This window comes from Gavia stellata, chromosome 23 (genome assembly GCF_030936135.1).
Source record: "Gavia stellata isolate bGavSte3 chromosome 23, bGavSte3.hap2, whole genome shotgun sequence".
Classification (NCBI taxonomy): domain Eukaryota; kingdom Metazoa; phylum Chordata; class Aves; order Gaviiformes; family Gaviidae; genus Gavia; species Gavia stellata.
The window spans coordinates 1,177,100-1,193,634 of NC_082616.1; the positions used below are offsets into that span (position 1 = coordinate 1,177,100).

Below are 16,535 nucleotides of genomic sequence, written 5' to 3' on the forward strand. Positions count from 1 at the left end.
GGCCCCCAACCCCCTTGCTTCCAGCCCTACAGTCCTCCCCTTCAGCCTCTCTCAAAACCACACGACTTCCCCAGGAGCTGATTCAGTTCTCCAAGCCAGCATAAACCCCTTTCTTGGTTAGTTTTCTGCCAGGTTAGCTAACCACGCCAGCCCAGGCATCATGCTGAGCGCCGGAGCTAACGCGAGGCAAGTGGGCAAGACAGCCAGAAGCAGGGGAGGGAATCGCCCCTCTCGGGCAACAGTGAGCTGTTACATCAGTTCAGCCCTTCCTACAAAGTCACAGCTGTAATTAACAGCAATTGAACTGCTAAGAATTATGCTAAAAATAATTAGGTTCCACATTCTGGTAGGAGGCGTGATACCAAAACGCGATAGAGCTACAAGTTTAGAAAGCAATGCTTTGACAAAGGTGATGTTAAACAAAAAGATCTGAAATGAAGGCAAACAAAAATCCCTAGGCAAGGCATGGATTATTGGTTAAGAAAACCACAGTCACAGAAACCAAACCCGGTAGTACTTACTCAGTGCAGTAAAAACAGCATGGCAAAACATCCACCCCTCTCTGCCTGCCTGACAAGCTTCAAAAGACAACTAAAGCTGAAAGAGAGCGCCTTCAAATCACAGACATTTATTCCTAGCAAAGTCAAAAGGAGCTTCAACAGCTGTAAGGTCAATCAAGAAGAAGGAAGACTGAAGTGCCTACCAAAAAGCACACAACTAAAAGGCACAGTTTCAGTATTTCAGAAGCAGCAAAGCTGTAGAAGAATTGATGCCTGGGATCACCCCAGGAAAAAGGAGCAAGGGCTCACACGTGGAGAGAAGAGATTCGTGCGTAGGACCCTGCAAAATGGGAGACTCCTCAGGTTCATCTGCTCTGGACACATTCTCTTCCAGCAACACACAGGAGCGCTATCAGAAACCAGACACTCCGAAACACAGTTGACAGCAGAAAGGAGGAACAGTCACCAGGTGTTCCCCGGAGACACCCACAGAATCAGAGAGTTTCAGCGTGAGGCAGCTGAGCTGGTAGATCCATGACTTCCCTCACCAAAACCAACGCCCATGCCAAAGGGCTGGGGAGCAGAAAATCAGGGGTTTTCTTTGTGAAAATGAGACCTCAAGCAAAGCGCGCACCCTGCGGAGTTCTGTGTCTTCATCTGTTAACTGGCTGAAGCCATAAATGACAGAAAGAACTGAAATAAGGCAGGCGTGGTATAACAGATACCTTTGCAGGAATGATAATCTCACTAATTACCACAACTATTTGAATTTCAGTAAAGAGGAAAGTAAGAGAAGGGCCTTTCTTTTAGGAAGATGCTGAAAGTCTTTGGAAGGGTCCACTCACACTAGATGAACGACCTGTGAGATGGCAAATGAAGTTCAATCTTTGTTAAACCAAAGCAATGATTTTTTTTTTCCCCCGCCAAGGTAGGCTGTGATATAAATTAATCGTATGAACAAAAGAAATGGACCTACAATCGCCTCAGAATAAATTTCAAATCAACATGCAGTTACTACCAAAACCAAAGGCATTAGGATGGGGGCAAACAAGACAAATTATTAATATGGTCTCTGTCAGAATACCCTGTGCGGCACTTGCAACCAAACCCCAAAAGAATGGCAAAAAATACAGAGAGCCTGGGAACAGGGACAGTTAGAATGGAATTTCATGCCAAGACACAGCAAAGTCTTTCTAAATGAGAGATGAAGTAAATATAGAGCAAACAAAATTAAGCACCCACCTCATTTAAAAATAGCTAGTTCTCATTTGGTTCCTGAAACTGAGCAGGACAGGACAGTGTCTCTTTTTCACAACCAAAAAACCGTAACTATTCTTTTACACTTTGCTGACCACCCTACACAATTAAATTCTCTGCAGCAGTGAAATACAGAAACACAAAAGACAGAAATTACTCGTACAACAGCAGAACTAGTTCTCACCCTTTCTAGCGGGTGTCATTTTGGATGAGAATATTTGACAGAAACAGAAGGTGAAATTCAAGAACTTTCCTGACACATAACTGCAATCAGAAAAGCAATTTTGCAATCAGTCTCTAAACTGGACTTTAGATGAAGCTAAATTACTTGACAAGTAAGTTTATTAAGATACAGAAAACAAAACTGTGCAAATGGAAATGTGACATGCAACACTCAAGAATACTCAACTCTGAAAACACTATCAGTAGATTGTTGGTCTGTGTTTTGTTACAGATACATCAACCATCTTACCAAGTAGCAACTCCATTTCACCATTAACTTTAGCAGTCTTGAGAGGAAACATCTCTGGACAAGGTAACAGATTGAGTCCTGTGTTTTACTTAAACTTCTAATGAGAACTTTGGAATATTAATGTTTCAGTTATCCATCTATCGTGGCAATGTAGCTTCACTGAAAAAGTATTTAAAAACCTGAACACCACCTCTCCTTCAGGCCCTCACTGAGAACAGCGTTATGTCCAGTGTTTATGTCCCCAGGATACATTAAAAACTAAGGAACTCAGATGAAGCCTCACCTCCTACAACAAACTTCCACTGGTGTTGGTTAGAAGAGACACATTATTGTTGATGGTGCATATCTGATAGAGATCTAATGGCATGGACAAGTTACCCATTACCTTTCTCATCATTAATTCATTATTGTCTTCTCCAAGGCCTCTTTGGAAGCTGAACTTGGGTGGGAGGGCAGATAATGATAAAAATACTGGTTTAAGCCAAAAATCCGTACGTGCAGATCACTAGCACCTTTCCAGGTACCAGCTAAATAGCATGACTCATAGCAGCAGGATCGTCTCAATCTGACCCATATTCTCATTCCCTTCAAGTCTCCGTAGTTCAGTCCACACCATGGGCTCCTACTTCAAATTTTAAGATCTCCAGAGTAGAGGCTCTGCCATGGAAAGCACACAGCTTCCCACAGGAAGTGGGAAGCCTGTGCTTCCCACAGGCTACACACAACAAACTTTGAAAAAAGAAAAAAGCACCCAAACAAACCCAGACACACTACTAATTGTTATCTCCATACTAATCACGGCAGAGGAACACACTGCACGAGTCCACCCCAGCTTGCCAAGTTGCAAACGCTTGTCCAAAATAGCATCTGAATGCATTCTGCAGTCATTCTCTACAAAAATACTTCCCTGTCAGCTCAGTAGCCACAGGAAAGCCTTGAATTAGACTATTCCTCCCCAAATACCTTTTGCATAGACTAAAAGAACTGCTAATACCTCTCTCTTTTCAGGAGAATTTTTCCATATGCTTCTTCGCAGGCAGCAGTCACCTCTAATTGTTCATCCACTTGGCAAGTTTTTCCATCTTCCACATTGTGCCCTTGGCATAACATTACCAAGTGAGGAAAAACTTTATTTTTGATAGAAATAAATCTCTTCACCCTAAAAACCTAAAGCATACCCATTAGATACATGCAAACGCTGCAAAGAATTAATACAGAAAATAGTTTATTTTCCACTCCAAGAGATCTCAATAGTGACTTTTCAAACTCACCAGAAACGAGCTTTAAAATATAATAAAAGACTGCAAGGCACATGGTAAAGCATACATCCAGCCCCCAAAAGGAGCTGGAGACTTTGTCAGACAACACGTGCTTCCTACAAAATACTGCTGAAGGTGAAAATCCATTTACATTTAATATTACCACATTTATTTTTGCAGTTCTGCAAACAAAGACTTTCTCTCCCAAAGAAATTCCTCCTGATACTGAGAGGCTTTGCCTGAACTAAGATTTGAGGACTCTTGTCTCATTACAATGTTTTACAGTCAAAACATCTGAAACACTAGTAGGCATCTTCCACCACCCCTAAAAACCAGAGAGAGAAAAGCAATGCCTTAGGACAGCCAAAGAAAGCGAGGTGAGGTAACAAATGGCACAGGGTTCATTTGGATCAGCAGGGTTCCACCAGATCACTGCCATGCTGCTTTTCAGGTGTATCAAGATTCAAGTTCACTTTGGCACGTTGCAAGAAAGCTGCTGATTGCCAGCAGTAGGGATCTTCCTGTATTTGTATATGAAAGCATCAGTCTTTCCAAGACTAACCCCATAGACACCATCTGGCACCAGAGACCCAAAACGCGGCTGTCTGCTGCTGCGAAAGGATTCTTCAACACCATTCACCAAGGAGGAAGAATTCCCATCAACTTTCAGGTCTTTTGCAGTGGTGGTTTCACTTGTGCCCTCAGAAATGGCATTAGGAGACTCGTTTTCAGCACACTTGGTAATGTCATCCATGCGCTTATGGAGATCTTGGCTCAGCAGCAATACAATAGTGCCTCCAACACGAAGTACTCTGGCAATTACAGGAAAGATAAAGGTTAGGTGTTCATCCTGCCCAGCATTCTTCCATCTGTGCAGAACTCAACAGTGCTGACACTTCAGATGCCAGCTGCATTTGATAAAACACCTAAGCACATTAAGGGTCATGCCTCAACTCAGTAAGCTACGCCTCCAAATGGAGTTTAAATTCCCCGTCTTCATAACTCTTCCTAAATGGGAGAACTGGGCCCTGGCCTGACTCCTGACATTTCCGACCTCATGAGTTCTTTCCATTGGGTTAGCAGGGAAGACAGACCCAGTTTTTCCCCCCTCTTAGTGTTCTTCCAAGGATCAAGGGCAGTATCACCTTCAAACCCCGGTTTTGGGTTGCATGAGCCTCCACCATTCTGCAAAGGAACAGCTTCCCAGGGCAGCAGGAGCTTCTCAGGTTGGTAAGGCAGTTCTGAAGCTGGCCTTGCCCTTTGGAAACTTTAAGTCTGTCCTTTCCACGTTCCACTGATCCTTAATGGTTTTCAAACTCAGGAAACAGAGGAAAATTAACCATTGTTTGCAATCCATTTTTGCTCATTTGTACATGAGCAAGCATTACACTTGGCTTTGAAAGAAGGGAAAAAAAAAGACTATCCTGGCTCTGTTCACAGCAAGTGGATTGAACAGTCTTACTGGTGGGGCTCTCATGGTAACAGTCCCTTCCTCCCCTCCACCTTCCCAAGGAAATATTTTGCTTAGGATGGCCCAACAGAGCAAATTAGACCAGAAGACGAGCACGGCCAAAGGGAGAGATGGTCAGCGCAAGCTGATGTAAGATTGCCCTGCCATTCCGTGGAGCTATCTCGCCCTCTTCACCATCTTCCCACCACATTCCTGCATTGGGTGAGCGAGATCAACACCCGCTGAAGAGCAACCCTACAGAAAGGGCTTGTTTTCGGCCAAGAAATGAAATAAAGGGGCAGATAATAACAAAGGCCCGTTAGAAGCAGCCGGCTATTAGCTTGGCTCAAGTCTGCCGGAAAAATCACAGGGTTAGATGCCTCCTTTCCTCTTTCAAAGCAGACCAAGTGGCTAGCTGGATATTCCAGTACACGCTAACAGAAAGGAAAATGCATACCACCATTTTCTGGTCCGAGATCCTTCCTGCCAAGGCAGGCTGGTAAAAGCTGGATTGTGAACCCAAAAGGAAAGCCTATGATTTTATACGAGCAGACCTCAACCGAGAAAGGGTTATTGCTTTAGTTGCCTGACCATGCTTTAAGTTTGTCTAGGTCATCCTCTCCTCTTTCTCCTTTCTGCCTTGTGAAGAACATTTGTGAGCGTGGCTCACACATATTTCACCATCATGCCTTGTAAAGAGTATTTGTGACTGTGGCTCACACAACAAGCTCATTCCTTGTCAGCTTGCGCTGCCATCAGCATGTCCGCAGCTTGCAAGACAAGCCACAACAGCCTTTAAGGGACAAGTAAAGGACTAGACTTTCACAGCCTGCACAGGACCAGACTGCAGAGCTGGAGAGCGTTTGGAATAAAGCAAGCACTTCAGGACATGGTTTATTGGGCATGGTGGTGTTGGGTTGACGGTTGGACTTGATGATCTTACAGGTCTTTTCCAACCTTAATGATTCTGTGAAACCTGAAGCTGGCTGAACGCTTAGGATCGCACACCATTGTGACATTCATACCAAATGCCAAGCATGTCAAAGGCCACACGTACCTCTCCATTTCCTGGAGAACATCTGGAAGGAGCTGTATGTCTTTTGTGATCTTGAACTTCTTCCCAAACGGAATATCCGAAATCACAGCATCAAAGCTTTCTGAAGGCAACGGCAATGCTGCAGAGTAAAGGCAGGTCTTTACATCTGACTATCTGAAAAACGAACAGCAGCTATGCCCCCATTCACCTTACAAAACTGCCTGCCAGCTCTTCCGCGTGGTATGCACCCAGATTCATAGCTCCTTTTGTACTTATCCTCACAAACGGCAGGACGAAGCCACCAACCCAATGCAGACTGGGAAGAGACACATGCATGAGAGTGTGGCTTAGCTTGCAGATTCCCTGTTACTGGTGAAATGTTTGCCCCAATAGCACGACTCTCCTAACAGCAACTGCATGGGTCCAAACTAACTGCTGCTTCTCAACTCACAGTACATCTTTACAAGCAAAATGCAAAAGAAAAGCTAAGCTTGCAAGCACTTTACTCAGCACAGATGTTCAGATGCACACACATGAATGGCAAGGAACCACGTGTAAATTCCTCTCCATCCCCCTTTTCTCCCCCCAAGAATCTGGTTACAGCCAGAATCACTTGGATTCTGTTGGAGCTAGTGTCTTTGAAGCCTCTCCCCAGAGTTCCTGCATCCTGGGAACAGTCAGTTCTCTTGACCACGAGGCAGCACTGCACCCTTGTGGTGATGAAGACCGGCCACATACCAGGCTGTGCTGGCCAGAGCACAGCCAGCATGTGAAAGGACGAGACTATGGGTTCTCCATCCCTCAGGATGCTCAAAACTCGACTGCACAAGGCCCTGAGCAACCTGACCCAGCTTTGGGGTGAGCCCCACTCCCAGCAGATGACAGGACTAAAGACCTCCAGCAGTCCCTTCCCACCTAAACCCTGCTGCGATTCTATGCCAGCCTTTCCAGAACTGGCTGGAGATGTTCCTTGGACCATCCTTGGAGCAACACTTGCAGCACAACAGTTTTATAACAAATTTATCTACAAATGGAAGGACAAGTTACCTACAGTCCTTCTCAAAACATGCAGAAAGAACAGCTGCTGAGCGGTGACAAAGACACCGATTACTTGTTCAGTATTAGAAAAGTTTATACCTTCATGTACAAGTACCTTCCATGATCCTAGAAGCAAGGCCAATCACAGCTTTTAAGTAAGAAATAAAGCTTTATATATTCTTATCAATAAGAAATAATAATATTTCTTATCATTCTGGTAAGAAATAAATATTGCAAGGTAAAAAAATATGCATACTTTATCACCAATGCACAGGAAAAAACAGCCAATTTTGTCTGTCATGAATTTCATAAAGGACTAATTTAGACTTGGGCCTTGAGGTCCAGAATAAGGTCATAAAATTATTACCTTCTCCCCAGACTAGCTCATGAACTGAGAGCAAACAAATTGCCTCTTCCAGGAGAAAGGCATCGTCATTCAAAATACTCCTACTGCAAAACATCAACAATTCCACACTGAGCTTAATGAGTCCCCACTATTACTCATTTGGTACATTTAAGTTACAAGCCACATTTTATCTGAATTTGTCCTTGCTGTGTTCCCATTAGACACAAAAAGCTCTCACACGGTATGTACTCTTTGTGGTAGTCACACATTTACCATTAAGACAGAACACTACTGCCCGTGTCTGACAATTGTTATTTTCATTGTCTTCTGCCGGGTTCATTCTTGCCAAAGCTCAGAGGGGCAGAGAACAAATAATTATCCATTCGCTAGCACTACAGAGTCACTACTCAGCTATTTGTTGAGAGTTAGCTCTACTATACATCACCTTAAGAGAACCTACATTCTCTGTATAACCCCAGAACCACAAAAAACTTCTAACATGTCTCACTTGGAAAGCCTACAGACATACCTTTCACAGAAGCTTTAAGTAACTCAATCTTATCCATCAGGCCTGCAGTCTTAATATTCACATCTGCACCCTCTAGTTGTGAATCACTTATATCAGCACCCCAGTAACAGGCTTCCTGGTCAGAGAAAAAGAGAAAAGTCATTTTGTTGACAAATGGGTGCATTTATTTTACAAACCCTTCACAGAACTGCCTTGTTGCACAGCTCTTCCAAGACAAACCCCTTGCTGGGAGATCTTGTACCATTACACAGAGCAATACACAGACCCAGAGGACAGAGGAATGGGGGAAACCTGTGCCATCTTCACTCCTTTCATATTCTGGTCTGCTCAAGGCACTTCTAACTTACAGAAATACTGAGGCTATGTCCTAACAGCGAGGCCCCAGCTAGCTATAGACAGCCACGCTGCCTCTAATACTGACAACTGACTGTACATTGACACCTCCAATCCCAGAATAAGCCCAGGCAGTTTTAAAAGTCCACGGTTGCCTCACACAAACCCCGCGGTATAAATCCAGGGCTGCCAGCGCTGCATGCACAAGTACGTAGGACTTGGGTTTACATTCCTGGGGAGGAACGTTTGTACTAAAACTCTTTTAACAGCTGCCTAGAAAGATCAGTTTGGTTCCAGCTTCACAGTAACAGACTTTGGTTTAACTGTGGGGCAGATTTTTCTTGATGCAGCTACAAGCCACCTTGCAAAGTTCCTGCCCATTGTGACTGTGATACTCACGGGCCACTCTTTGGCAGCTTCCAGCAGTATCGTTCCTAGCCCGCACATGGGATCCAGCACAAAGGCACCCGCCTACGAAAATAAAGGGGTTATTGCATCCCAAGCCAGACAGACCCCTCCCAGGACAAAGCTTACTCAGGGATGTACAGATCACCTACATACTCCCACTGAATCCAGTGTTGGTAACAACAATCACCGGTTTACCAGGCCAAACTTGTTGTAAGAGAGTACAGAAAAGAAGCATTGATAGTTTCAGTAAAGACAATGTACCAATGCACCTAGCCTTGAGGTGACATTCAGGGGAAAAAAATTATGAGTGGACTGCAGACGGATATTGGTACCAAATTAATCTATGGAAAACATCACACTTGCTTCTGTTTTCCCTTGGGAGAATAACCCCAAACAAGGTTTGAAGCCTGGACAGTGAAAAAATCTTGCCATTCAGACATATATATTCATACAAGCACCTCTCCTGAGAAGGACCTGGGATTACAGCAGATACCTGGTTGAACAGCAGGCGACAATGCACTCTGATCGCAGATCAGGCAAACCCTGTCCACACACATTAGAGCGTGGGGCATTAGAATCACCACACTTCTTCAAAGCTTCCAGCTCCAGCCCTGAGGAGCAGCAACCCCCCGCTTCATTTGGAACTCTACGTCTTTGCCATGAACATTGGCTTACACTGATTTCAGCCAGAGATGCCATGGCCCACGCAACTGTTGACCGCAGTCCTGCTGTTTTGATATACTCTCTGTTTGCCAATGGAAGCCTGCAGACAGCAAAAAAATCAACACAAGATAATGGTAAAACCACCCAGAAAAGCCCATGTAATGTGAAAGAACAAATGAACTGGACAGATCTGCAGACAGACAGATAGAAACCAGAGTCTGCTTTTATCCGTAACTCACTGCAAAGTCTGCCCTATGTGCTCAGATAAGCTCCAGACAAACCACAAGACTAATGTGACAGTCCAGTGAATATTAAACCAGAAGATGAATACTCACAGGGGACAGCAAGAGTATTTGGAAATTATACCTCTTCCGATACTGCCAAGACAAATCTGGTGAGGAGCATGCCTACCTGAAAAGAGGAATCCCCACCACAGAGTGAATGTCATTAAGATGTACGAAGATCTGAAAGAGGGAAAAATAACATTAGAAACCCTCAACCTGACACGACAACAGCTTTAACTCATTTCAAACAGACACAGAAGATGTTTCTACGAACTTCTGACCCTAATTTTTAAGAACAAAAATGCACACTTTAGACAATTACGATTAATTGGAAGAAATCACACTAGGTAATCTGAATGCCACTTTAGAGAGGATTTAATATTTAAGCAAGCTGGGAAGGGATTTTATCAGCCAGGAATCCATCAGCAAGCACTTGAATCTTCAAGGGAACCAATTTTTGTAACACTGAATGGATATTTTTAATTATGAAACCATTTACTCTAAGCAGGAGAACATTATTCACTATATACTAGCGTTCAGCTATTCACACACTCACCCTTTTTAAAAAGCAAACAAAAAACCCCCAAAACAAACAAAAAAACCCCCACCAAAACGGAGTGCCACCAAGCAGTATTTCAGATGGAGGGCAGACGTGGGTAATCCTTCCGGAACTACAGGCACCTCAAAGAAACTGTCCTCCTGTCCCACAGAGTGCATCCCAAAAGAAGACTGAGCTCCCCAACAGGTCTCGCATGACTGCAATCCCTCCCCAGGAAGCCCGAAGAGAAACGCGATGCGTTTGAAAGATCCCAGACCTCAGCACTTGAATGGTTTCAGAGCAAAAATCTGGACAAGAACAAGAGCCCCACTTGAGGCTCAACAAAGCCGTATTTGAGGCACAGCCTGGGAAAACCAGAGCCAGGAGATGAACTCAGAGCTTTTATGGAAGGCCGCAGACCTCCCAGCATCAGCGCTGAGAGCAGCTGCCATACGCCAAGCACAGGGATGGAGAAACAGCTTGTCAAGAGCAACAGGTCCTTTCCAAGGTCTCCAGGCAGCCTGCACCATGGAGGGTGTCTTAAGCAAGCCGTTTGTAGGAGACAAGTCTAGGAGGAGGGTCTTCCATAAACGGCATCCTCGAGTTCCTCGAGAACACGACCTTGCTGCTCGCTCTCTTCCCCTACAGAGGCTCAACGAGCTGCCCAGTGGCTCAGGTGATCTCCATTTTCAAGAGTCAGAGTCCAGCAGTTTGTAAGCGTGCTGGATCCTGAGACATCGCCCATATGGATCCTTCCCCTCACGTACAGGCCCACGCTGGCCCTTCTGCTATTTATTTCAGTGCTCTGGAAGGCATGCACACACACTGGCTACTGAAAAGCTTTGCTCAGCACTACCAGATGGTTTCTAGTTAAATTCAGCAGCAGAAAGACAAACAAGGAGAGGCCACAGTCCTGAGTGCAAAGGGAGCAGAGAACAAACCAAAAGCTATCGGGGGCAATCCTGGAAGCAGCGACAGGCCGTCTGGCAGACAAGCACCACTACCTCGAGATCGGGGTCCCGCAGATCAGCCCGCCACCCAAACTGCTTCATGAGCGCTATGCCAACGGCTCTTCCAATCTCCTGCAAGGGGGAAGAACAGTCACAGGCAGTAAAAATAACAGAATTAAGAAAACTAAAGATCACAGCCTTGACTGCACAATCCTTATAAATACATGGGAAAAGAAAGGGTCTCTCTTTATCCCTAGGAGAACAGTTTGTACAAAGACCAGATGAGGTACAATGCAACACAGCGAGTGAGCAAGGGGCAGAGCAAACGCACTACAGGACAAAATGACCATCACTCAGCTGCAGTGCGGGAGGCTGAAGTTCAAGCCCTGCCCAAGGTACAACAGAAGTTGTAATCATTTTAGAATTATCTATCGCGCACAAAATATTTCTGATGGCTGTAAACTAGATTAGCTAAGAGAAAAATCTGTGAATGCACAACTGCAACTCACAGTTTTAATGGTTTTACGGCACCTAGAAAGCTCCGACTACCTTCAGAGCACAAATTTAAGCAAACAGTTGTGTTGGCAGACTCATGTGTCCCACCTTCCCAAGGCACTAGCTTTAGCAGTAGAAAAAAAAATCTAGTTAAACTACTGTTGTCTTCAAGTAAGAGAAATCTACATAAACTGCAGCTACACAGGGTTTCTTTTTTTGATTTTTTTTTTTTTTTTAATTTTCCTCAGAGTAGAAAGGTATTGCAGATGGGAAGAGTGCTGGATAGAAAGGGCCCCTGGAGGTCTCTATGCCACCACTCTCTCCCAAGGACCAAGGTCCACCCCTCAGGACACATTTCAGGGCTGCACCACCCTCCTGGGGAACAAGTTCTCCCCAATACCCAGCCAGAGCTCACCCAAGCTGCAAGTCAGGTTTTGCACCTTCTTTTATACAGTCTGCCACAATTGAGAGGAGTCTGGCTCCATTGTCCTCGCAACAGCCCTTAAGTAGCTGTAAACTACTATCAGGTCACTCCTCAGACCCCACAAGCCCAGCCACCTCAACCTCTTAGCTTTACTTATCCTCAATAAAAGGCGTTGATTTAAAAAATATTCAGGGTAACAGTGCCCAGAAATTAACAACAGCCCTTGTATTTCCACTTGTTCAAGGTAAATGCAGGTTAAGGCCTTTTTTTTGAGAAAATACAGAAAAAGCTTCCATTAGTTTGTTGTTCTAAAACATACAACACACAACTGAAATGACAAATAAACTACCCATCTCCCTTCACCTTTGCTAAATTCTTTTAAAACACAGATACTTTAGCATACCTGTGATGAAAGTATTTTGGCAATCGCTCCACTACAACGACAAGAAACTCTGAAACTGAAGCTAAGCTGCTCATTCGCAACAGGTTTCTCCCCGCTGCTTTTGGAAGGGTCTTCTAAGGAAGTCTTGCTTCCAGCCTGGCAGTCCTGATCGCTCTTTCTCTCTGGTACCACACGCCTCTCTCCAGCTTCTGCTTGACATTCCTCAGACACAGCCTCTCTCACTTGTTCTGTTTTCTGTCTTTTAGTTGCAATATTTGTCTCTTCTTCTGATTTTCTCTTCAGAGGCAACTGGTTTTTTTGAGAGGCATCATCTTTTTTCCCCTCACGCCCATGAAAGTTTCTCCAAGTAGAGATAACATCCAGCCAACACTTTGGTTCCCCAATGACAAGGCTTTTAATCTCATGCAACATCTTCCCTGGAAGAAAAAGCAGGTTCAGGTTAAGTAGTTCAGTCTCAGCATCTGATTTTCCTACAAATTGAGAACAGCTGTTAACAGGGACTGTGTACAGGTTTCATTCAGGTGTGAATCCAGGAACCACAGCAGCAGTCACAGGCACAGCTGAGCCCTCAACACCAACCCACCCCACCAGCAGAGACCCAGGCACCCCTCTGATCACAAGCTCTGCAGAATCAAGATTGAATCGTGCAGGGGCTGAATTCTGCAGAGGAATTCAGCAGCTCTACAAAACCAGACCACCTCTGAGAGTCATTCCCAGGGACGGAGGACCAGCCCACCATGCCATCCTCCCCAGAAAGCACTTGCTCCAGGATTGGAGCTGTGGGACACTTTCCAGGGTTGAAAGACAGACATGAACATGAATCACTTGGATTCAGCTCAGAATAAAAGCCGCAAGTTTATAAAGGACAAAGATATACATCTGGATCAACTTCACCTAAGAGAAAACGACCCATCATTAAAACGCACACAAGGGGTCCAGAACTGGACTTCAGTTTCGGGGGGGTTTGGGATTTTTGGTGGTTCTATTTTTTGGCGGGGGAGCGGTGCTGGTGTTACACATACACATGTATGTACAGCGCCAGCAGAACTCGAGCTGGTAAGGTACCTATATCGGACAATTTTAAAGCCATTTTCAGCACAAAAAAAAGCATTGAAAACATATCTGGGTGAAGGATACTTCAAAATTGATTACTGTCACCTAGAGCTACAGCTGTTAGCGAAAAAATAAACTAAATAAAATATTAATTTCATAAATAGGACTTGGACTGGGGCTTCACGCTCCCGGCCGTGAGCAAACCGGGGGCTGAGGACCCGGGGGAAGGAGGCAGAGCCGCACCTTTCTCTCCAGAAACCGCAAGCGGGGGACGGTTCTTCAGCAGCAGAAACAGCCGCTCCCCAGACCGGAGCCTCCTCAGCTCGCCCGGCTCCGCCGCTGTGCTGAAGAAGACCTTTCCCGAGACGCCGTCCACCTCCGGGGAAGAACAAGCCGAACCCCCGCGGGAAGGTGTTCCGGGCGAGCGCTGCCCGCAGCCCCGCAGCCCCTCAGGCCCGCTCGCCCCGGGCAGGGCGGAGGGCAGCGCAGCCCCCGGCTCAGCGCGGGGGGCGAGGGGACGCGGCCCGCCCGAGCGGCGGATCTCCCTGCCCGCGGCAGGGGCGGCCCTGAGGGGTCCCTTCCCGCCCAGGCCCAGGCCCGTGGGGCCCCACACGGCGGCGGCACAGCCCACGCCGCAGCCGCCTCGCTCCGGGGCGCGAAGCGGAGGAGGCCGCGTTCCCCACCCATCCCCCCCGCCCCGGGTGGGCACCGGCACCGGTCCCCCCCTCACCTCGGTGGCGCCGAGCCGCGCCCGCACCTCCCGCGCGAGGAAGGGCTCCAGCCCGCGGCCCGCCGTGCAGAAGTACCGCCCGCCCGCCGCCGCCGCCATCTTGGCCCGTCCCGCCGCCCTCAGCGCGGGCCGGGGGGCCCGGCGGGACCGGCCCTCGGCGGCGGGGCCCCTCCTCGGGGGCGGCTCTCCCGCGGCGAGCCCGCCCCGGGAGCGGGCCGGCGGGGCAGGGCGTCAGACCCCGCCGCCGCCGGCGTCGGGACCGGCGAAGGTTGTTTAAAAGCGCTCGGCCTGCGGCGCAGAAGCGGCGTCCGCGCCGTGCGGGAGGACAGTCTGCGGACCCCCCCACGGGCCGGGGGGGAGCCGGCAGCTCCCCCCCACAAGCGAATATCTCTGCTCGTGTGCAGGAACGTTTCTTCTCCAGAGTGCTCCGTTGCGTGGGGCGATGTTCTCATCTCCCTCCCGCTTTTTTACGGGGACAGAGCCGGAGTGTGAGGTAAGGCGGGTCAGACGAGCCGTGCACAGGCCAGGCTCTGGGTGGGCCCGACAGCAAACACTCCAAGAGTAGGAGAAGTAAAACTCCATCTCAGCTACCGCAGCTCACACATCTTTGGATTAATTACAAAACTTGGCTGGGGCAAAGCCATCTGTGCTCCAGACCACGCTGGTCTCCAACAAGCGCTCCAAGAGGTGGCAGAATCCAAACCAGCCCGAGACAACAGATTTCAGTAGAAAATTCAGACTTAAAAATACTCATGGTCTTGGTTCCCTTCCCTCAATCAGCTGGGGATAGTTTCCTGCTTTTTATTTCTCTGCAGGTGAGCTCTTGGCCACCCCTGGAACAGCGAACACCAGCTGAGCCCACGGCAGTGCAAGCCCAGCAATGGGCTGTGCGACTGGTGAGGAATGGGAGCCCACCGGCAACGTACGTGGTCAAGGCACCTTCTGGAAGCAGCCGCCAATTTAGGGTATTGAAATTGTGGGCTCTGGCACGTCTTTGTCTGAAGACAGTTGCCCAAACCCATCAAACTCGGTGGAAAATGAGTTTGAAATTGAGCTGCCCTCAACACAGCCACTACCTTTCACTATTTTTGCTTTGATGCCTGTGAGAAATGAGCCAGTTAACAGCTGGGGAGAGCCGAGGAGAAGGTTTTGGAGGAACTGGAGGCACTGGACAACGTATACAGTGCTGATTTACACTACACACTGGCTGAGTGGAACACGAACAGCTGCCTCTCACCAGGCAACACACTTACCTTAGTGACCTGCTGCTGCCGTGCAGGAGAGCAGCTGCCAGGGCAGTCGGGCTGCGTAGGGGTCTCGGCAGACATCCCACATTTCCAAGGAGCCTTCACCCCAGCTGGGCACCAGTGCAGAGTTTGCTCACATGAGGGTGTAGGGATTGAACAATTTCACAAGAAATTCACCTAAAATCCTCTTTGGCCACACCACGGAGTTTCCCTCAAAGAGCTGTACATTCAGTAAGGCGAGTCTCTCTTTCAGGAAGCAATTTTTCCCCCTCAGATGAAGTCTCATGAAACTCACCCCTGGCCATTTCAGCATAAAGCTTACCAGCAGCTGATGGACACCCACAGAGCAATACTTTGTCTTTGCTCGTCACGACAGCATTTCCTTACAAGAGGAGGTTTTTGGTATGCTATCAGCTGAACAGAACTCCCCACCAGTTCCCCCAGCCCTGCTCTTTGGTTCCCCGTATCCCTGCTGCATTGCCCCATCGGCTGGGGCAGAACAGCCGTTGTGTGTGGCCAAGCTGTGAGCTCAGTTCTGAGAAGGGACACAGCAGAAGAGCCTGCTAAAGGCTAGTCAGGTTTGGAGCAAGTTGCTGACTCAACTTACTTGTAAATAAGGCAGTTGGCAAGCATACATTAAAATCGTAATGCTGCTTAAAACGATCTTGTAAAATCATCACCCCAGTGGGTGTATTTATTTCCACACCACACCTCCATTAACACAATAAGCAAATGGTATTCTCTGAGCATCCGAAGGTGGGGAAACAAATTTTTAAGGGTGCCAAGCCCTTCTCGGCATCACATGATTAGTCCGAGAGGATGCTTCAGACAGCACAGCTTTCACACAAAACAGCTGTCATGTTCAACATCTCTGGATGCGCTGCACAGCATTGGTGAGCAGTGACATGTATAACTCTGGTAGGGGTTGCACATCAGCTGGCAAAGCCCTCAAGATCTGTCAAAAGAACCCCACAGGGGTATACAAATGAGGAAGATTATTAAGAATTAATCACACAGGTGAGGAATCTGGACTTGCTGTACCAGGTAATGGCCACAAGTTCCTGGTGTCAAGAATCGGGTTCAGTGCCCCCTCCCTCCCAAAAAACACAGCTCACACACT

At 47.2% G+C, this 16,535-nt stretch overlaps 1 protein-coding gene across 1 annotated transcript; it reads right to left on the bottom strand.

Moving 5' to 3' along the window:
- Positions 1 to 3,428: 3,428 nt before the first annotated feature.
- LOC132319037 (THUMP domain-containing protein 2-like) lies at positions 3,429 to 14,267 on the bottom strand. Its single transcript, XM_059828442.1, has 10 exons — positions 14,169 to 14,267; positions 13,682 to 13,814; positions 12,386 to 12,801; positions 11,118 to 11,195; positions 9,703 to 9,755; positions 9,304 to 9,391; positions 8,620 to 8,691; positions 7,888 to 8,002; positions 5,996 to 6,113; positions 3,429 to 4,300 (listed from the first exon to the last, which is right to left on the bottom strand). Exons 1-10 carry the CDS (start codon positions 14,265 to 14,267, stop codon positions 3,958 to 3,960), a joined length of 1,515 nt encoding a protein of 504 aa, XP_059684425.1. The 3' UTR covers positions 3,429 to 3,957.
- Between the last annotated feature and the right edge of the window lie 2,268 nt (positions 14,268 to 16,535).

Bases quoted from the DNA above. Each gene is read 5' to 3' on its own strand.
- LOC132319037 (XM_059828442.1), bottom strand. From the start codon at position 14,267: ATGGCGGCGGCGGCGGGCGGGCGGTACTTCTGCACGGCGGGCCGCGGG. The intron at 13,815-14,168 runs GTGAGGGGGGGA...TCTTCCCCGGAG, and splicing joins CGCGGCTCGGCGCCACCGAG to GTGGACGGCGTCTCGGGAAA. The intron at 8,003-8,619 runs GTGAGTATCACA...TTCTCTGACCAG, and splicing joins AAGCTGCCAAAGAGTGGCCC to GAAGCCTGTTACTGGGGTGC.